General features: G+C 39.2%; 1 protein-coding gene and 4 non-coding genes across 9 annotated transcripts in view; 1 reads left to right on the plus strand and 4 right to left on the minus strand.

Moving 5' to 3' along the window:
* The window catches only part of LOC108886628 (cytoplasmic dynein 2 heavy chain 1), a 97,640-nt gene that overhangs the window by 50,514 nt on the left and 24,732 nt on the right, over window positions 1-22,394 (plus strand). For all 5 annotated transcript variants that reach the window (XM_018681602.2, XM_018681604.2, XM_051065363.1 and 2 more), the window contains 10 exons: window positions 133-276; window positions 2,218-2,307; window positions 6,576-6,641; window positions 6,755-6,805; window positions 6,892-6,945; window positions 7,190-7,321; window positions 7,786-7,858; window positions 14,952-15,112; window positions 16,020-16,145; window positions 20,006-20,116. In XM_018681602.2, coding sequence (XP_018537118.1) covers window positions 133-276; window positions 2,218-2,307; window positions 6,576-6,641; window positions 6,755-6,805; window positions 6,892-6,945; window positions 7,190-7,321; window positions 7,786-7,858; window positions 14,952-15,112; window positions 16,020-16,145; window positions 20,006-20,116 — 1,008 coding nt within the window. The remainder of the gene's footprint in view (window positions 1-132; window positions 277-2,217; window positions 2,308-6,575; window positions 6,642-6,754; window positions 6,806-6,891; window positions 6,946-7,189; window positions 7,322-7,785; window positions 7,859-14,951; window positions 15,113-16,019; window positions 16,146-20,005; window positions 20,117-22,394) is intronic.
* Window positions 10,469-10,541, minus strand: trnam-cau (transfer RNA methionine (anticodon CAU)). The gene has a single exon. It is a non-coding gene; the product is annotated as a tRNA-Met (tRNA).
* Window positions 11,222-11,294, minus strand: trnam-cau (transfer RNA methionine (anticodon CAU)). Its single transcript has one exon. It is a non-coding gene; the product is annotated as a tRNA-Met (tRNA).
* On the minus strand, window positions 11,789-11,861 carry trnam-cau (transfer RNA methionine (anticodon CAU)). The gene has a single exon. It is a non-coding gene; the product is annotated as a tRNA-Met (tRNA).
* Window positions 12,697-12,769, minus strand: trnam-cau (transfer RNA methionine (anticodon CAU)). The gene has a single exon. It is a non-coding gene; the product is annotated as a tRNA-Met (tRNA).

The raw sequence follows: 22,394 nt of genomic DNA on the forward strand, positions 1-22,394 counted from the left end.
CCTACCATCCATACCTCTTCTGTATTTTCTGTAACTCTCTAAAATATCTGTGGTTCTTTTTCTGCTGCTTCTTGGTTTGTTTCTCTCCCATTTTCTCTCTCTCTGTTATTTCTTTTTCTCTTTTTATTTTAGGAGCGGGATGCCTACCTGCCTCTTGCAGAGAGTGCCAGCAAGATGTACTTTGTCATCACAGACCTGTCAAAGATCAACAACATGTACCGCTTCAGCCTTGCTTCTTTTCTGCGCCTCTTCCAAAGGGCTCTTCAGGCCAAGAAGGTGACTGGATTCCACACAACTCTTATAGTGCTTCCATTTCCATCCAGCACAGCAGTGTTAAAACATGTTTATCTCGCAAAATTGTTCAAAATATTGTGTCTTTGAACTGATACCAACATTAGTACTTCCTATATCAAAAATTCTAATAAGCCATATATCTACACACAGTAAAGCTTGGGTGATATACTTTACCTGGTTCCACAGTATTAGAAGATGCTCGTTGGTTTTGTTTACTGCAAAGGTCAATTCTGCTCCTTTGCATTTCATGGGAAACTGTCTAAGAATAGCTCTGCTTCTAAAACCGGTTTTTAATGTAAAATGTGCTTCTGTTACTATATTTGATGAAATACAGTGGCAGAGCTTATGAGTTTTTTGACCTCACTCATTCCTGCATGTTAACCCAGGAGCAAACACTGGCGAGCAGACAGAGCAGCAGAACTGAAGATGGTCTTTTCCACCATTGTTGTTTTGTTATGAATTCAAGATAAAGGTTGCAGGAATATTATGTAAAATATAAAATGTAGAAAAGAAAAGCCTGTGCCTGTTGAAAAACAGTAAAGTGATGTAAGTAAAGTAATGTAACACCCCCCTCCCCACAATACTTCCCAAAATGTTGACATATTCCTTTAAAAAGCTGTGAGTTTTCGGTTGGCATTAAGTCATGCATCACTTGAAAAAGTTGATAGAAAAAGCAATCTAAGACCAAACTTCTTTTTGATTAACTGAGTTTGATTCCATAAACCTTCTTTTGATTATTTTGGATGTTTCAGTTGAAGTCAGCTTGATTTATATCAATGCGTTTTTGTTTTCTTCAGCAAGTTTATCTCAATCTGACCTGTGCAGCTGGAGAGCATCATAGGCTGTCTATCATGCTGCTTTTCTCCATCTGAGCCCTAAACACTGATAACCAGAGTGCACACACAGGCACACACACAGGCACACAAACAGACACTGGGTTTAGAGATTGAGCACTAATTCCCCAAATCCTGTGTGGGTTGTTAGAGCCAGTGCTGTCATCCAAGAATGTCACCAGGCAGCAGCTGGTCACCACTGCTACATTTGCGTGTGTATGTGTGTGTGTGTGTGTATGTATGTGTAGGTAGGTAGGTTTGTGGATAGAATACATGGACTCTCTGCCCTTTCTATCTTTTGGTTGTTTGTTGTATTGAATGGCCAAGTTTGAGTTTGATTTGTCATGAGCTGCAGATGGTTCTCAAGATCTGGGGGAAAATTTTAGCCTCTCACGTCTGACATAACACTCTCTTATTTTCTCACAAACAGAGATTCAGACAGGAAAAACAGAAGGCCAGACGTGCTGAACTGGAATTAGAGAACAAAAAGCAAGAAATCCACATGGCATTTCTCTCTTTTTTTGCCATTTTTCTCAGATTTCCTCTCTGTGTCTAATTTTCCTGTTTCACATAGGTTTTTCTTCCTCTTCCTATCTCACCTTTGATTATCTGAGGGATGTTTATGTTCCATACTGTTGCCCCGATGCTGCGTAAAAGATACTGCAAGAGAAGTACTTGGTACTTCATGTCTGATCTCTCTGTGGTAGTTTGTGTGTCAGAGAGAAGAAGACAGTAAGTGTGTGAAAAAGAAGAAAAGAGATACAAGCTAATGTCTTTTTGTCTGTTGAACAGCCCTGAGTCAGTCAGGTTATCCTGATATGACTGATATGAAAAAAAGGACGCTTTGGAATAAAAATGTTACTGCTAACTTTTTAATTCCATTACCGCTCACACTACCAGCACAAATGTAGCTAGAACTGAGCACATAAAACACAGACACATGGACTGTTTCATATTAACGAAGACTGAGAAATAAATCCTCTGAGTCTCTTTAGTGACAGGGTATCCCTCAGTCTCACCCAGTTTAATGGCCCTTGCCCCTTTTTATATCTCACCTCACTAACTGTGTGTGTATGTGTGTGCATTTTAGGAAGCAGAGAATACTGAAGCCAGGATTGCTGCTTTGGAGGCCAGCTTGAAGAATATGGTGTATGAGTATGTCTGCCGGTCACTTTTCAAGGTAATATGCACTCTCACAAAGAGACAGAAATAGAAAACCACAAATATGGTTTTGAGCATCTCTAAAAATTCCTGTCATCACTCAGTGATTTGTATAGAGTGGTGGGTAGTGGGATAAGTGGGTAGTGACAACAAATGAGGCATTTTGCTTGAGGCATTAGATGGGTTTGCATTGCAAAACAGGGTCAGCTTGTTTTGAAAAACACATATTTTTATCAAGATCCCCAGCAATTTTTTATTTCTGCCCTGTAGTTCCTTGTTAAGTTGATTCAAATCATGGGTTGTTAATCCAAAAACAAAAATCAGTCATAAACACATCATTCACCATAAGCCAAAGAAATGTATCCACTCTTTCCTCTCACAAAGAAATCCTTTTGCTAAGCTACCTGATGTTATTATTGTGTTATATTGTCCTCAGCTGACTTGTCAAACAGTAACTGGTGAAAAAAGTTGATTCTGCAGACTACATTTGTTAATTTTTGAAGCTCATCACCCAATTTGGCATAGCATTCCTAAATTTAAATGCAGACTGAACAGCTGAAAGTGCCTCCAACAAATATTAAAATAGATTTTCAGATTATCATGGCATTCTGATTTGTATACACCTGCTTTACAAACCCAACCCTTTCTCCCTCACTGCCATTACAATTTGCTATCCAGCCAATTATGATGCAAGTGTTCTGTTGTTAGTTGTTCTCCACCACCAAATTCTTTTTGTATTTTAGATGTTATAATGTAAAGTGGTAGTGTAATAGTATTCTTATTGATCAGTAAGACCAAATGCAACAATCAGATAAACACATATATTTGTAACTTATACAATCAAACCTCTGCCATTAACACACTAATGAAGTGTCAAATATTGAACAACACAGCAATCATTGCATCGATCAGGCAGTAAATGGTAAATGTAATTTCTGTGCCTTTTGTGTGTGTGTGTGTGTGTGGTGTGTGCTGCTGCCTGCATGGTAATGGAAGTTTCAGGCAGAATCAGGGTGGCTGTTAAGTGCTGACCACATCTAGAGGCTATCTACTCGATACTTGTAACAAACACACATGCACACACATACATAAAGACAGCAGCAGCCCAGTTATTAGTGGCAAGGAAGCACTGGACTACATTATCAGCCCTCCTGTCAACACCCCCATCTGTGTTACCAAAGAGATAACTGCTGGGAGAGAAGGAGAGAGGGGGGAGAAGGTGTCCAATGAAAAGATAAAGGTGGATAATGAGTGAGAGGGGACAAAAAATGAGGACAGGGTGATGAGAGAAAAAAGAAGAGGATAATTGGAGAGGAAAAGGTGAATCGAGATTAGAAAACATCATGATATACATCTTTGGGGGAAAAAAAATGAACAGACCACCCCGTACTTTTGGAATAGCGTTATTTTTGTCATGGTATTAGAGGCACTGAGACTCTTCTATGTTTGTGTTTAATTCCACCACGAACAAAACTGATTCAGCTTAATAAGGTATTGATTCAGCATAGCTAGATACATGACACCTGTAATAAAGAATCAGGGTTACTCTACCAAATATTGATTGTTGAACCTCTCATGAACAAAAATTGTTTTTTATTTTTTATTTTATCTGGGGGGTAGGTGTAAACTTATTAAGCTTATGTTATTTGACCTGTAATGACATGCTTTATATTTTGAACAGCTTTAGTTTTCTATAAATGAATGCACTGAGTGAGACAATATTCATTTGAAGTTAAAATTAAATGGGGTCCATGCTCATGTATGGTGCCCGGAGTTAACCATGTAACATTACTCTTAATAGTATTCCCTCAATTGTCAGGCATGGTAAATTTAAATGGAAAATATGTGATTCATTGGGAATTTTCTCAGTGTATATGATGTTTGACAGTTTGCCAATTAATATAAAGTTTTTAAAGGTAAATCAAATTCATTATTAAGTAAAAATTACAGAATGGACAGAGTGGGGCAGTGTACATATATGATGTATTCTCCTCCATTGTTAAATTGCACACCTGCAAGTGGTCACAAGACCATAACACAGGTCTAGATGTTGATCATACAATGTAACACAAAATACTAACTCACAAATGTTATTGCTCACACTTGCTGCATTTATATTACCATGTTACACAGCAACAGTCTAGGAACTTTTTGATCTTGCCTCGTACCCCTGAAATGACCTGCAATTGTGACTTTAGTCTGACAAAATAAGTGCTTCAGATGCAACAGTACCTAGGCTTTTCTGATCTATATACAGCACCTTTGTGGATTTTCCTGTTTGTCAAAATCATTTAACAGTAACAACATTAAAGTTCTTCTTCTCAGCACACTGGTGTACACTGGAGGGTTGTTCACTGAGGTGATTCTATTTTTACAGTAGTAAACTGTCAAAGATGGACAACAATAAGATTGTGTATTTGTGTGTGTTTAATGTTGTCCAATATCAATATATCCATGCACAAATTTGTTATGTTAGGTCTTTATGTATGCCTCTGTGTGAGATGGCAGGTACAAGCATTCAGGAGGTTAACTGTGTGTATGTGTATGTGGGTTCATCTCTTGTGTGCATGCAGTAGTTTGAGTTGTAGTGATGTGCTGAAGTCTGACATATTCCAGGTTGTACTGTCTACTGAGGTTCCTGTCCTGTCAGAGTGTCAGTATGACAGCAGTTCACACACCCACAGACTTCCCTGCACTCTGTTTGCTTCATTTCTCTCTGACACATATGCACACACTCAAAAAACACAGACATGTACGCACACACAACCACGCATGCACTCACATAACAAAACGAAACAAAACAATAAATGGGATATCGTGCCATTCTTTTGTTGACCAGTCATATGATATTGCTCAGCTCCCCCGGTTCAGCACTATCCACCGTCACTTCACTAGAGTTGAGCTTGGCAGCTTGGTGTAAATCATTCAGACATCAGATCAAGAGATGAACCATGGAGAGGGTCGGAGAGAGGGCATGGCAGTGTAGAGATATGGCCCAAATTTAACCTGAAGGTTAGCCCCACCGCAGCTCAAGCTGGTTCTACAGCTGTTGCTGATGCACAGGGTGTGATATAAGGTGACAGCCAGACATGTGCTAGGAAGGTTTTTGAAGATTTGGTAAACATTAATTTGCACAGACCCAGTTGCCCACCTGGTTGATCAAATGATTTTTCAGTAACAATGCCTGCATCTGGTAGCAGTGATAGCAGCTACTGTGAATAGCCAGACTGATTAGATTAACACAGTCATTTGACTTATTGCCACTTTACAAAACACAACACTGAGAAGTATTACTGAATTGAATTCTACTTACGGATTTGCATAAATATGCATGACCAGTGCAGAGGCAATGTGGATGTATTTCATTGTGAATGTTATCAGCAGTTGCTATTAAGTTTGGTGAATAAGTATTGTGGTATTGTTATTTGTATTGGAGAACATCAGCGAATCAGTAATAATGTATACTGTAACTGTAGTGAGAAATAAGACATTGATATGATGCTTTTAACAAATGTTAAAGTCAGGTATGTACAGATAAAAAAAAGAGTGTTTCTCATTTAGAGTTGATACAAAAATCATAGAGACCAAAAGTATTACAGACAAACATATTTGTGGCAGGAAATTGAGAATGAAACAATGAAAGTTGTTTCTAAGTTTTAATCAAGATAAAAAGAAAGCTGCAGCTTGTGAGGAAAAAATGATTCATCCTGCATCATCCATTTGGTGTATGTGTGTGTGTGCTTGCATTGCAGTGTGTGTGCGCAAGTGTGTGTAAATTTCTGTATATTTGCTCCCTGCATTCTTTCTCTCTGTTGTCTTTCCATTTCTCCTCCTGACACATTTACTGTATCCTCTGGAGTTTCTTGTTCTCACTGCCTTTCAGTTTCCTTTCATAGGTGGGATAAGCATCTTGAGTAGTGGCTTTTGACTGTTATCTCTTTCAAACTTGACCAGCAGATGAGAAAGAAAGAGAGGCAGACACAAAGGGAGAGAGAGTGTGGGGATGATACATCAGCCGGTGTAGTTCTTGAAGTCCTTGGGGCTTTTTTGTCAGGCTGTAGCAACACTTTACAAGCCCTTTAGGGAGGCAGCCTGAGCTGCTTATCATGCAGTGGGAATATGAGTGTGTTTGCCCTCGGTGTGGATGAGATGCTAAAGTTTTAGCTCTACCTTGACTTTCTTTGTTTGTGGTTTGGATTTTAGCAGGGCAAAATAGCATGCTCTCATATGTTGATACATATACCATCTATGTATCAAACTTTCTCTGTCTCCTTATTTCTGTCTCAGGCTGACCAGTTGATGTTTGCTATGCACTTTGTGAAAGGCATGTACCCTGAACTCTTCCAGGAGAATGTGAGTATCTTTGCATCTGCATTTTAGAATACTGATTACAGTGACAATTTAAATATAGAAATGTTGTCTTTGGAGCTACCAAATGTCAACCTTAACACTTGTTATTACTGTAGGACTGGGATGTTTTCACTGGATCCATCGTAGGAGAAATGTTTAAGAAAGAGGTAAGAGCATAGCTTTTTTGTTTTCTGAAAATGAGAAAACACGATACTATTTCTGTCCTTGACTTATACCTCTTCTCTCTCTGCAGGAGTTCCCCTCGTGGATTGATATGGAGAGGCATGGAGCAGTGGCCATTTTTAAAGTAAACCCCTGATATAGACACTGACATACACAAACATACACATTCAATATAAATTAGGTACATTATTACACCAGGAGTTGTGCAATGTGCGACTAAATATGGACTAATACTTGATAACAATTTAATTGGATTTAAATAGAATGCCAGTAAAGTGTTCTTTACTGAACTAAAGATTAAATCCATCTAACTTTATTTCTTGACCTGTCATTCACCTGTTAAAACTTTTGCCATCCTTCTTTCACAGGCTACATTCCCAGCCCTCTACCAGTCCCTGTGTTTGAGTGATTCAGACCTTTGGCTGTCCTTCTCGCAGAGCTCACAGTGTGAACAGGAAATCCCATCCTCCATTGCCAAGAAGATTACTCCCTTCCAGCAGGTTAGCTTTCAATCAAAACCAGTCATTTCATCATCCAAATTGAACAACTTATTTTCAGACCATATCAGAAGTTTAGAGTTAGTCCATGGGTCAGGAAAACAACTGATTAGGCTTTAGTGTAGTTAGTGCCATGTGCAGCTATTTATAAATGTTATATTTTGGCGGCTGCCAAACATAATCCTTAATTCCAAACTTAATTTCAAAGCATGAGCATAACAGCAGCCACTTATCACTAAACCAACTGACTTACTCATTCTCTTTGTGTCTTACAGCCTCAGTGAATTTGACAATGGATATGTATCCAAGTTAGGCTATTTTTTCCCTAAAAACTTACATTTTGGATATGTAACATTTTTGTTTGATATATTTAAGTAAGTTTTTTGGGAGTTTTATGGATACCTGTTCTTTCTTTCTTTCTTTCTTTCTCAGTTTATCTTTTTTTTTTGTTGCTCTCCCCTCTCCAGCTATTACTGGTTCAGGCAGTAAGACCGGACCGACTGCAGAGTGCTATGGCAGCATTTGCCTCCCAGGCCTTGGGTAAGTGGCTCATACTAGGACTTCATTTTTTTTTCTTTTTTATTATTATTATTTATCAGTGTTGCGTAAGTGGGTTGGAGTTACTGCCTAAGCCCATGAGCACTGCTGTAGAGTGCATGAAGGGGAAACACTGGGCTGAAATGAAATGGAACTGAAGCTGTGTTTTGTGCTAAGTAGTAGTAGTAGTAGTACAATTATGATTAGGTGTTTAAAATAATTTAGTAATATTATTTGACTTTGTTCTTTACCCTTCTGAATTTAAGTGTGATTGCTCTGAATAATTAGCTGTAAACATCATGGATGAATAGATCCTCCTTTATCCCTTTTGGTAAACTGCTTTACCTTCACACTTGTATTGTTGTATAGAACAATGCTTTGTTTTTCACAAGCACTTTCTGCCTTTGCACTCCACTCAAGTAAAACATTCTCAGATGAGGCTTTTATGCTTGACTTCTGAGCCATACTTGTCCACTTCTCATCAGTGGTGGGTTTTTTTCCATGATAGTCCTCTTTATGTGTCTTTCACACACACTCCTGTTTTCTTTTCTCTCTCTCTCTCTCTCACTCTCACTCACTCTCACTCACACACACACACACACACACACACACACGTGTATATATACACACACACACACACACACACACACACACGTGTATATATATATATACACACACACACACACACACACACACACAGAGCCTTGATGTTGCTAGAGAGTGGTTAGTTTATTGTTTTTAATGAGCCCATTCATTCAGATAATTCTAATGGTGTGTTGGCTTCTGACTGCATTATCTAGGATGCTGCTAATTGTTGTCAGGTGAAACTAATAAGCAGGTGTTCATGTATTTGTATGAAACTAATATTCAGTTGTGTGTGCTGTGTTCTGCCTGAGTTAGCTGCTTAGGATTGCTTTGAATGAACAAGAGCATGGACATTCACCCGCCCATCAGTATATTTGCATTTTTTTTGTGTGCCTGTGTGAGTGTCTGTGTTGTTTTTGGCTGTTTTCGAGCTGCTCACGATCCAGTTAATCACTCATGCCAAAAGTAATTTTCCAGACAATTAAACTTGTAAGTTAAAAAAAGAAAAAAACTAAATTCTTAAAAGTTGCTATTCTGATTAAACTTAGAAAATTTACAAAGTGAAACAGTGTGAAACACATTTACAATGCTCATCACCACACAATCCCAGCTGACTGTTATGAAACTCTCCTTGAATAGTAAGCTCTGGGTTGTCCAAATGTTAGATCTATATTTCTCTCTTAACATCTCATTTGGAAATATTATGTGCACTTCCTAATATACTGTAATGAAGGTTAATATCAACCTTAGTAATAGCTTACTTAACACAATGTATAGCATAACATAACAGCATAAGGTTTCAGTTGTAGTTGGTTCAGCTTTATGCTTTGAATCACTCTCTTTATTTCCTTTCCTCTCTCTTCTCTCGCACTTGTCTTTGACAGTTATATGGTATACCAAAAACACACATGCATTTTAAAAAGCCTACTCTATGTGCTTTGGTTGTCAGCATCTTTGTCATATGAATATTCATTAATGGATAAACAATGACTCAAGTCTTTTTTAATGAGAAACCCATCTTAAAAGAGATTTTATGTTGTGCTGTTTCATGTTTTTTGACAGTTGAGTCAACCAGTATGAATTTGTGATCTCATCAGGTAACGGTGGATGTTATATTGAGTGGTGTTGTAGGCTCAGTTTATGAGACTACAACCATTAGTTTTATTCGTATATTCAGCTTACAGCGTTGATGGAAATCAGGAAGATTATCATGATATAAATGGAAAAAATTATTTAAATTTTTTCCTAAATTCTAAGTCATGTTTCCTGCACCTTCAGTATTTATCAAATCAGGGCATCCAGTGACCTTGTGTTTAAGATAATCCCAAAACTCACCCAGTTTGGTTCTGACCAGCATCCTTTGTTTTATTGCCATAACGGTGGGGTTTTAAATCCAGGTTTTGCTATGAGTAATCAGATTTGAAATTTCTTTGCCAAACAACTTGCACTTAACTTTTGACAGTTTACATTGTTGCATTTATCTGTCACTTTGTGATTCATTTTAATAAAACTCCTGCCCCGTGTTAAATTCAAACTCACAACTTTCAGATTATGAGACTGATGTGCTGCCTACTGCGCCAGTGAGGTCATGAAAGTGTTTTCAAACATAGAAAAAGTCAAAGAACACAATTCGCGCAAATTGTGCGCAAAGTCTATAATCAACCTTAAATGCTTTGTGTCATGACCAAGCAATGAAGCCATGATGAAGAGGATAGCACAGGTTGAAGGAAGGAAAAAACTACAGATATAACTGCAGCACAAAAGAAATGGGAATTCAGTGGTATATGGCAGTCAGTCTAGACGGTGTTGATTGTGTGTGCATGGATGGGTGAGAGGTATGGTCTCAGGGTGCTGGATAGTGTAAAACAAACAAAGACGAGCAGGAGAAATTCTGGACTGAGAGCAGTCTACTAATCCTAAAGACAATCATAGATGCATAATTTGTCATAAAAAAGAAAATGTTTTCAATGTAGTTGTTAAAAGATTAATCATTCTTACGCAACATAGTTGGTTTTCATCTTAAAGTACTGCCCCGTGTGAGGCTCGAACTCACGACCTTCAGATTATGAGACTGACGCGCTGCCTACTGCGCCAACGAGGCTATAGGAAAGTTTGGAAGTATTGAAAAAAAGAGAAACAATAACAACTTAATCTCCGTATTCGATGACAACACTGAATTTGCACACCAAAATGCTCACACAAAGGCTTTAATCAACTTTTGATGCTTTGTGATATGAGCCAGCACTAAAGCCATGACAAAAGAGGGAGCTCAGAGGTTTAAGTAGGAAAAGACTAAGGACACAACAAAAGAAATAATGATATGGTGCATTTGGCAGTCAGTCTAGTGAATGTGTGTATGGGTCTCTTTCTCTCTCTCTCTCTCATTGTTGAAATGATTTGGTGTGTGTGATGTATAAATTGGTCTCAGTCCTCAGGTCTAGTGCAGAACTCCATCAGTGTTCATCAGAAATACATGTCATGTGTTTCTTCATTAGGTTAAATGTGGCGATGCTGCTCTGGCATTTTGACTTTAGAGGCATTGCAGTCACTTGTATATGTATAAAAGAAACACCATTTTAGAATCACGTATGTTGCGGGCTCAGTTCTGAATTAATTATAGTGTGGTGATAGTGTTTTCAAGTTCATTTGTTAACAGATTAATTCTAAATTCCTACACGTCACAGTTATACCAGTTACCAGATTTTAATATTGTGGCTCGTTGGTGTATGTCTCTATAATGGATTATTATGATGTCAGTTAAATTTATTTTGATAAAACTCCTGCCCCGTGTGAGGCTTGAACTCACGACCTTCAGATTATGAGACTGACGCGCTGCCTACTGCGCCAACGAGGCTGTGTCTGCACTGACTGCTTGCTTCCCTTACTGTCACTGTCACTGCCTAATATGGTTTGATAAAACTCTCTGACTGAAGTGCTGCCTACTACGCCACTGAGGCTGTTTTGTTTTTTTTGCAGTATTTGCTCATGAAAATATGCAAAGAAACATGACACCGGTATTGAAATTTGTTAGACAACATGTAGTTCTGGTTTTAAGTTCATACCACAGATTCCTATGCCCAATGGTTACTTATAAAGTACCAGTGCTCATTTAGAAATGTAGACCTTATGCAGTAGTCATCGAGCGATTTGTCTTGATTTTTGCTAAACTGGCTTCTTGCTTCATAGCTCATAGTTGTAAGGATAGAGGAATTGTAGTTGCCAAATAAGTCATCCTCCCTCTCTCCAGCATTATTTGCAAGCATCAGCAAGTACTTTTGACAGATTATCTCATAATTAAACCAGGACAAGTATTTAAAGAGGCTGCACCATTAAAATGATTCAAAAACCTGCCCCGTGTGAGGCTCGAACTCACGACCTTCAGATTATGAGACTGACGCGCTGCCTACTGCGCCAACGAGGCTATAGACAGGTCTACAAATATTTTGAAAAAAAGGGAGAGAAACAATCACAAGTCGATCCCTGCACGCCATAACAACAATGTATGTGTCATGACCCAGGACTAAAGCCATGACAAAAGAGGGGGCTCGCAGGTTTAAGGAAGCAAAAAACTAATCATATAACTATGTCAAAAGAAATAATAATAGAAAATGAGATGAAGGGAAAACCAAATAGTACATACATTTGCAAGAAGTTTTCATAATCCACTCATATTTTACAGTCAGCTTGATAACTTGCAGCACAGAATCACAGACATTAGACTCAGATCTGTATGTGCTGCAGTCTGAATCTAGAGGTCCAAAATTGCATCCTGAAGTGCGATAATTCTTAGAAACCAAACCAGAACATAAGATTCTTTGATTTTTGGCATTAGATTAGCTTTAATTTCAATGCAGTGTTTTTCTCAGCTCTCAAATAATTTCACAATTTTTTTTAAATAAGACACTCAAAAGAGACCCAGTGGAAAAGAAGTGGTTGCAGAAAGGGATGAAAGGGAGGGGATATAGACAGAGTGGGAGAGAGCACTTTAGTGAGCCACAGTTCTCTGACTGCCTTGCCTCCTACTGATAGCAGAAACTCTATTGACTGAAACTCAGTGTCAGCTGTTGTGCAGCTGCTCCAGAGTGCTAATAATAATGCTGGTTCATTGAGGATGGCACTCAAGTCTATCTGTATTTATGAGTGTCCATTGGCCCATTTTTCTGTCTTTGAAGGTGTGTATTTTATTTGCACCATGTTGTGTGTATAGTTATTTTTCTATTTTTGTTTCAATGTAGCTAATTTTCCTCAAAACACTCTGCCCCGTGTGAGGCTCGAACTCACGACCTTCAGATTATGAGACTGACGCGCTGCCTACTGCGCCAACGAGGCTGTGTGAGTGGTTGTCAAATGTGTAGAAAGTAACACAATAACCACATGGTATGACACTCCAGCCTTTGTGTGTGTGACACTGTGTTTTTGACAAGGGGTCTTTCTGTGTGTTATATGTACTTATCTGTACTCCTGAGTTTGTGGGTGTCTTGTATTTCTTATTCTTGAAAGGTACATGTTTCCTCTTCTTTGTCTGTGTGCACTTGTAATAAAGCACACTCATACTGTATCATGATAAAGAGATCACATATCTTGAACACAAAGTGAACCCACAGATGAAGGTGTAGTGCATAAAGTGGTGAGAGAATGTGTTTGTTGAATGAAAGAGTGAGAGAGACAGACAGATGACAAAAAAAGAAGAACAGGAAAGAAGAAGATTTTGTGTGTATGTGTATGTGTTTTTGGCAGTGAATCAGTATGCTAATGAGGCATGGTCTGTAATCCTCTTACAGCTAATCTCACTCAATCCCCCCAGTCCAGGCCTGGGCACTGCTCATGCACACAGGCATGCCTGGGTGAACACAACCACACACACTCACACATAAACACACACATACAACCATATACACACACGGACAGTGCACACTCACTGGCTTGCTCAATCTACTTCTCTAAAATACAACCCTCTTTCACATACACATAAAAAAAACATTGCCGTCTCTGTCTTTCAGTTATTTTTTTTATCATCATCTAGCCAAGATGACACAATTTTTGTTTAAACAGTCAATCAGCTTTGAAATACAAATGTATTCTGTCAATGACAGTGATTTTAATAAAAAGATTTTTTAAAAATGTAATAGCAAAGCCTCAGTGTCCTATAATGTCAAATGCTGTGTGTGACCAAGTGTTTCCTCTTTAATTCTTATCCTTTCAGTGCCCCCACCCTCCACCCCCAAGCGGTGTTTGAACCATAGGGAAACTGTGGCACTATCTTCTTTCTAGGCTCCTCTTTGCCCTGATTGTGTGTCATAAAAGCCAAGGTGAACTTTGCTATTCACAGGCAGACGATGCTGGTCTGCAGCACGAATACTGATTACCTGGCCATGTCAAAGGTAGTTGTGTATGTATTTGTGCATGCACACGTTCTGTAAATGCCCCCCCCCAGTCAGACATCACAAGCCATGTGGTCAGATGACTGTTTTTCTTAGTGTTGCTATGGTGATGCAGGAAAAAGGTAGCTCTGAGATGGTCTCTACCAAGACCTTGTGTGCGTGCATGTGCGTGTACTTCAGTGCAGCAGATTGCATTTGGCAGCAAGACACCAAAAGAATGTTCAGGCTGGGGCAGTTGTTTCAACCAGAAAAGACAACACTTTGTGTGTACATCTGTGTGTGTGTGTGTGCGTGTATATGTGTGTGTGCATGTGTGAGTCTGAAAGAGATATCTGCTGATACATGCATGAATAACGTCACAGCGGAATTTCTAACACAGCCACTCACACTGTGTGCGCCTGTATCACTGCTTGTGTGTCACTATTAACTCATATCTGATATGCGACTCAATATATTACAGCAGGATTAGAGGCTAATGCTCAGTGAGGAAATGCACACATGCAGACTTTCTCTGTCTCTCTCTCTCTCTCTCTCTCTCTCACACACACACACACACACACACACACACACACTTAGACACATACACAAAGAGCCTGGCTTTTCAACACCAGGGGGCTGACAAGGTATTCTTCTGCTATGTGTGTTGAATACTGCTGCATACCAAGCACTCAGTATGCACAGCACATCATCCTCCTAATCTCTCTCACTCTGTCTCTCTCAGTGTCTTCCTCTTACGCCCTCTCTCCATCATTGCCTCTCTTCTGTGCTCCCTCTTGTTTTCTACGTTTCTTTTCTTTTCCCCAACCTCCCTTTCCCCATCACCTACCTTTAGGCAATGTCTATCTTTCCATGTTTATGCCCTCCCCCTGTCCCCTTGTCATCTTTCCCACTTAATTTGGCTACCCCACCTTTGTCTCCATCTTGCCCCTTTGCTGCTACTAGCATTTACCTCCACTTCTTGTTCCCTGCTCTTTTTTGCTTCCCCTCCTGGTGTACCCTCTCTATGCAGTGTATCCAGTCACTTTGACTTTGAGTAGCATATTCAATTTAAACAATATGTTGAAGCACGTTTTACAGATCTGTCTTCCACACCCTTCATTCTCTTCCTATCTCCCTTCTCTTCTCTGCAGGTATGAAAGAGCTCTCCCCCCCCCCTCTGAACCTGCGGCGTCTCTACACAGAAACATTAGAATGGGAGCCGGTGTTGATCATCATCTCTCCAGGGGCAGACCCATCCCAGGAGCTTGCAGAACTAGCTGCAGAAACCATTGGCAGAGACAACTATCATGAGGTAGTGAACAACAGGATAAAGTCGGGAGAAGTCACAGCAGATTAGCAAATGCAGGGAGATTTTTTTCCAACACAATACCAAGATCAGATCTACAGAATAGGCTATTGTGCAATTAAATGGGGAAAAATTAGAGTGCTGCAGCATGTTGAATATTGTATTCAAACACAGTTTTTAGGCATAGCTCTTGATAATGTTCTGCTAGTGGAGTTCATCAATAGTTATAGATTTTAAGACAGCAAGGAGTCTGTGCGTGCCATTGCTTTGTGTGACATGCTCCTTCATTATAGTTCAAGTTGTATTTATGAGGAATTCCTCTTCAGTTTAAATGAGTGTGACAAGACAGCCTGCCAAAAATATCACTGAAGTGCAAAGTTTTATAGATGTTATTGAAAACTTAAAAAATATATGCTTTTTCCTCTCTGTTGTAACTTTTTCAAGTACCTTTTTAAGTACACAAACCTACCCACAATCAGCTCTCGAGTTTTAGAACTCAAATGTATTGGACCATATAACTGATATGTGTTTGATTTAAGATTTGTTTTTTTATCAAACTGAAACCAACTACATCTACATAGTGAAACGTTATATCAAACACTAAATATGTACACACTGCATTCCACTCATATGAGTGCGGCATATAACATTATTGTAAATCATATCAGTTACATATACAGTACATATAAATCAGATTACTTAAAGGTTATTGGCCTCTGTTGAGAAAAATCACAGTAGGAAACTCACTTTCCAGGTATTTCACAGTTTTTCCCACTAAGGAGGGAGATGAATCAGAATATTGAATCAGATTATCTGCCCTTAACTTCTGAGAAATTACAATGTAGTCACAAAATCACATTTTTCTGTTTCTTGCCCCTCTTACTTCCTTCCCTCCCTCTCTCTGTCTGTCTAGATCTCTATGGGCCAGGGACAGGCTGATGTGGCCTTAGCTACACTCAGAGAATGTTCCCGAAATGGAGACTGGCTTTGCCTGAAAAACCTTCACCTTGTCACTGCATGGCTACCCCTCCTGGAAAAAGTAGGTGCCCTGTGTGTCAGGTGAAGCCTTAAGGACAGGTGTTAACATTTGTCAGTGAATGTTTGTGTGAGAGCAATTTTAGTTTTTTCTCTGTATTTTTTTGCTTTTTGGTCATGTATGATATTCTTGCAAAACAAGGTATGAATTAATAGCTATGGATAGGAAAAGGCAAATTACAAGAGAGACAGTAAATGAATAATATTTTGTAGAAATAAAGGATGCGCTGATCCAGCAACAGGATTATAATAAGTCCAAAACTTATATAATGAATCCAATATAAGACTTCCGAAGTACACTAGGTCCAAGGACAGGGTCTAATAAACAGTCTGTTGGGATAAGTCCAGTGGACTAAATCCTGTAAAATAAATCCATGAAAATAAGTCCAAGAAATTATTCCAGTGAAAGTCTAATACCACTTCTTCACATTATCTAAAGCCCATAGTGCCAGGTAGGTGGAGTGGAAGGGGGAGCCTAGAGGATGTTCTGTACTTAAAGGTGCCCTGTGGAGTTTTCTTGTAAACAAACACAAGTTATTTTTATATTCAGTGTTACTCACCAAAACACACGGTGTGTATTCTGAGTCTCTAACAAGTATGTCAAATGCATTTCTTCCCCATAAAACACTAGTATTAATTTGAGTGAGTATTTTAACTCCTACATTGTTTACATCCATGTATATTAACTGGTTGTCTTTTTCTTCCTGGCTGTTTCTGGGGCATTGCTGCAAATCTATGCACATTACCACCACCTGTTGATCAGACAAATAGTATGAGTCCATTGGCAAGACTGTGTATTCCATCACCCACATGCACATGCGTGTGCGTGAGACATAACACCTCTATAGATCGAAAACTCCATAGGGTACCTTTAAAGTTTATATGCAATTTCTAGTTTTGCTGAGCTTGTCAGTGTTTATTGATAACACTGTGTAGTACAACACTGTTACAGACATAAACACACACACACACACATACAACACAATCTGCTGGCTGCTCAAATTTCCATATCTAAAATTACCTTCTGTCCTTTGCTTATACATACACATTTTGCATTCTACCCGTCAGCCCATATTAGTCACTGTTCTGTTCTTTTTGTGACTGTATTTGTGACCATGAGTATTGTTTATTTGGCTGACTTTCTGTGTTTGTCTGTTTCTGGACAGATATGTGTATTTGTATCATGCTTGCTTTACATGTAATGAGTACATATCTGTGTGTGTCACTCGTTGTGCTCGTGTTGCTCACCCTATTTGTTGTTATTATTGTGTACATGTGCTTTTGTGTCACTTTAAGTGGGTTTATGTCTTCCACTTTCTTTGTATTTATTTGTGTCCATGTGCTTTTCCTGGGGTTCTGTTTGGTGCTGTGTCACTGTAGCAGGTCATATCTCTCTGGGAGGCACAGCTGTTGGCAGTGATTGGCCGTGTGTTTGTGTGTGTCTGTGCATGCTCCCTCACCTGTGTGTATGTGTTTTCTGTGTCTGTGTGGGTGTGTGTTCGGGCATGTGTGTGCCCTGGGGTTAGCCAGAGATCCCTCCTGTCCAGAGTTGTCTGTGCTCCCAGTGTGACTTAAACCATGGTTTATTACAGCTCTCTTCTACTTTTGTCCTTCTCCGTTGCACTCTCTATACCCCACCTCTCTTCTCTGTTCCCATTTTATTTTGCGTTTTTTCCTGTATTTTCTCCATTTGTTTCCACCTCTACACACAAGCTATTTTCTCCCAAGTTTATCTCAGTACTCCTCCTCTCCCTCTTTCGTATTGTGTAAGTAAAATTCTTTTTCTGCCTGTCTGTCCCTCTCTGTTTCTTTGTCTTGCTCTTTGCCCAGCAACCGATGAGGTTGAGGTCTCGGCAGTCGAGCTTGAAATGAAAAACTGACGCAACATGGGGAACGAGGGAGGCTGGGAGCACAGGAAAGAAAGAATGAAGAAACAGTAGATGTGAAAGGAGGGAAGTAGGGAAAAGATGATCTGAGCCTCGGCAGGCAGGTGGAAATTCTACCAAGAGAGGGCTTCATTTAAGTATCTGCCTCTGGTTCTGTAGCTGTGTCCTATTTACTCAGTCCAACACTGTCAGTGTAGTTTCTAAATTTTCCATCTTCTCTTTGCCATCTGTCTCCCTCTTTCCCTAAACCAGTTGGTCAGTTAGAGAGAGGAGAAAGGAGGGATGAGAGACAGAGGAGAGCGGAAAGTGTTCATAATTGGAGTTGGCAGTGCAGATGTCCTCTCATTCCTGTCCACTCATATTCTTCCACTTGTAATGTTTCCTGTCTCTCATTTTTCACATCGCTGACTCCATCCATCTACTTATGGATCTATCTTTTAATTTATCTGTCAATCTAACTATCAATCTAAATGTCTCTTTGTCTGCCAAGCTCAATATGATGAATATAGTTCAGAGATTGTGTCATGATAACTGAATGAAATGCTGTTTATCACATCTTTTGTGATATAATTGTTCAAAACATTGTGATAGGATTGCATCAGGAGGTACTTGTGATCCTCATCCCTAGTGTGCAGATACAAATTTCCATCTGTCTGTCTGTGTGTAAGTGGTAAGTCTTTCACACTGCATCTGAGCAATATGGATGTATTCTAACAGTATATTATATTCTAGTTATTGATGTGCTAACAGTAAAATAAATCTGTGCTCTTTCGTCCTCTCTTCTTCCTTCTCCTCCTTTCTCTCTATCTTTCCTCTTTTTATTTGCATCTTGGTTAACGTGTCTGCCTTGCATCTCACCGCAATACCATCATTTGTTCCAGTGGAAATCTGGTTGACAACACATCAAATATACACACACACACAATGAGAGATGGGAGTTTTCTTTGAAGGATGTCAGTTCCTGTGTTTTTTGATTTTCTGTGATCATGTTTCCTTCCATGAGAACGGATTAGGTTCCAAATGATGCAGAAACACATTGATTACATTTCAGTGCTGTGTGTGTTGTGTGTGTGTGTGTGTGTGGTGTGTGTGTGTGTGTGTGTGTGTGCACGCATGTGGGTATGAATATGGGTGAGTGTGTGCGAGTTCCCAATCAGATGACACAAGACCCTAAGGTGCCAGCATGCTATTTTTAACCACGAGTCTTTGAGAAAGAAAGAATGAGAGGGGGGAGGAATGTAAGAAGAGAAGTGAGTGAAAGAAAACTGGAAATTGAGATGAAGAGACAGCAATGGAGATAGACAGAGAGAGAGAGAGAGAGAGAGAAATATATAGGGGTATAGGTTAATGGTTTGTCACTGTTGAGAATCTGTTATCATGTAAGAGAGGGTTAACTGCTCTCATTGAACCATACTGTGTAAGTAAAGGACTATCTTTACAAAGATAAAAATATGAAGAACGGTGTTCTTGTGAGTGGGGGTTGAGTTACATTTGCACTTTCATTAAAATCAGTGCATTGTTAGAGATGTGAGAAAGTGCAGGAAAAAGTGCATCCAGTGCAGAATAAAGTTATCACTCTACCCTTGAAATAAAGAAAAAAAAAATGGTTTGTGTGAACTTGAGTAAACTTTGTGGTTAGCACTTGTACCTCTCAGCAAGAAGGCCCTGTGTTTGAATCTAACCCAGCTGGCTGGAGTCTGTCTTTGTGGATATACTGGGATAGACTCCAGCCCTTTGCAACCTTAAACAAGATAAGCAGTTTAGAGAATAGATGGACCTGTGTGATACAGTGGCTGGATAATACGTGCCATCAAAAAATCAAGTCCTCTCTGATTCTTCCAATTCATGAGTGAGTTTTATGTTTTGATGTGGAAATGAAGATCTCAGCCATCTGGTTTTCATATCACCCTCGGATTCCTTCCATGATCTCTTAGTTGTATACCATGTGTCTAATGTGTGCACTCTTGATCTTCCGCAGGAGCTGAATGTGCTGCATCCTAAAGCGGGCTTCCGTCTCTGGCTGACGGCAGAAGTTCACCCCAGATTTCCTCCTATACTGCTGCAGTCCAGCCTCAAGATCACTTATGAGGTACTCATACACACACATTCACTATCACACACATACAGGGATAAAACAACACCATAATACTCCTACAGTGGCTTACAATGAACCTTACATGCAAATATGCACCACACATTTTTGGAGTTACACTGTACATACATGTATATTCATCCCTATTGTTTTTTTCTCATGCAGTATTGAAACTTTTTCTTTAATTTCCCCAAATATAGACTGCTGTTTTCTGTGACTCTCTACAGAGTGCAGCCATGTGTTTCTTTTATACTTGTGCCATAGCAACATATGCAGTGCAGTCACCTGTGGGCCTAGTGTATATTTGTAAGGAGACAGAGAAGCCCGCAGCTTGTGTGTTACTGATGCATGCTTTAGCGCTCAGTTTCTGATGGGAATCATGCTCAAGGGGTTAACTACTTCAGCAGCCAAGCATACTGCACAAACAGCCTCTCTGTCTGTCTTTTTTTCTCTCAGACACGCTCATACTTTATAAGTATGTACACACATCCTCAACGCATCCCTGGTGATAACCAAGGCACTGTCATATATTACTTCTGGACTGTAGGAAATGCAAATGTCAACATTAATATGTTAAACAAAGATAAACATATACTCTCTCTCTTTCTCTCTCTCTCTCTATATATATATATATATAGAGAGAGAGAGATACATTGGCTCTTTTGTTTTGTCAGTGTGGTTGGTATAAGGATTGTGCAGAGCTGATCAGTTCATCCATATGAGCTATATAAACTCACAGTAGTAGTATTAATAGTCCTAAATGTGAGTTTAACAGCACTTGAACCTGCATGCCACAACCACCACACAGACACTACATGACAGATCCCCCACAATGACCCTTTTCTTCAAACCGCTTTGTAAAAAAAATGGTAAAATATAATTAATTAGTTTAGCAAAAACATTACTATCAACCCATAGTCAGGACAGTGATTTCCCAGCTGTTATAGCTGCTCTGCCCAGCCCCAAATACCATGCCACACACTTGACTCCCCTATTCAGTTGAGTGTTGAAGCTTCAGACAGTAAATATGTATAGTGCTTCTTAGACACAGCTGGAACAACATTAGACTTAAGTGTAAACCAGCAGCCCAAACTTTTCATAGAGCAAATAGTGTATTTCCAGTGAAAATACACAGAACCAGAATGCAGTAATGCACTTTCATGTGAGGGTAAAAAGTAACAAAAAAGGTAACTGAATCATAGTGCCAGCTGTTCATGGGTGAATAGACAAAGCATAGGCTGTGGACAGCAAAAAGGTAATCACCTTCCAAATTCATTTAATCAATCTGTAGTTGATAACATATCATGTGGTGAATTTGGCAGATTTAGGACATATGCATTACTGTCTGTATGTATTATCAAAACCTCCAGATGGAGGTACCAAATGTTCAACAAAGCTGATAATGTGTAAACTGCCCTCAATGTTTACTCATTGTTTCTGCCATAAACAAAGCATATTGTTGCAAGAAGAATCAAATGTACAGAGAACTGTTCAGAGATGCAGTATGTTCTGACTCATGTGAGAATGTACCAACTAAAATACAGTAGTTGGATGTCCAACCCTGCTTTTCCAGTTCATTTCCAGTATTCATAGAATGTTTTAACTGCCAGAGACACTGATGGTGGGTTACATGACAGATATTAAACGACAGGTAGTCTTTTGCATGTGTAAAACAGCTCTGCCCTCGCTTGTTCAGTATCTCTATGTTGTCAGACAAGTCCAACTTTTTGTTGCAGTAATGTGAGAATTTTGGAATGAGAGAGAAGATTTGTACATGTGGTCCAGTGTTTGCTGGTTCTGCACACTGGGTGTTGGCTCAAGATAAAAAACATCAACACAAAACAGATTGAAAAGAATCAACATGACACACACACACACACTTGAATTGCTTTCACAGCTTCTTTCTGGCCTTGCCAGGCACACATATTTGATGAAGTGGATCTGGGAATCACACTCTCAGGGATTTCATGATAATATGCTAGCCTGTTTCTAACAATTCAGTCTCCACTCTCACAATAATCCAAACTCACATGGCACTCTAACATAGTAACTTGATAAACAGAGATGAAAAAGTTGCATACTTCCACAGCTGGTCTTCCAGTGCCACTGTTGTTTATGAACTCAGTTTGATTTGGCATGTTGTAGACAACTTTTTTCTTTTGCAATCATTTATTGTCTATGAAACAAACATTTTAGTGAGATTGATTACAGATTGATTAGAGAGTTTTGTTTTACTTTTTCTTGAAATGCCACCAACACTCTAAAACTTTGGAAG

Source organism: Lates calcarifer, linkage group LG21 (genome assembly GCF_001640805.2).
Source record: "Lates calcarifer isolate ASB-BC8 linkage group LG21, TLL_Latcal_v3, whole genome shotgun sequence".
In the NCBI taxonomy this organism is placed as follows: Eukaryota; Metazoa; Chordata; class Actinopteri; family Centropomidae; genus Lates; species Lates calcarifer.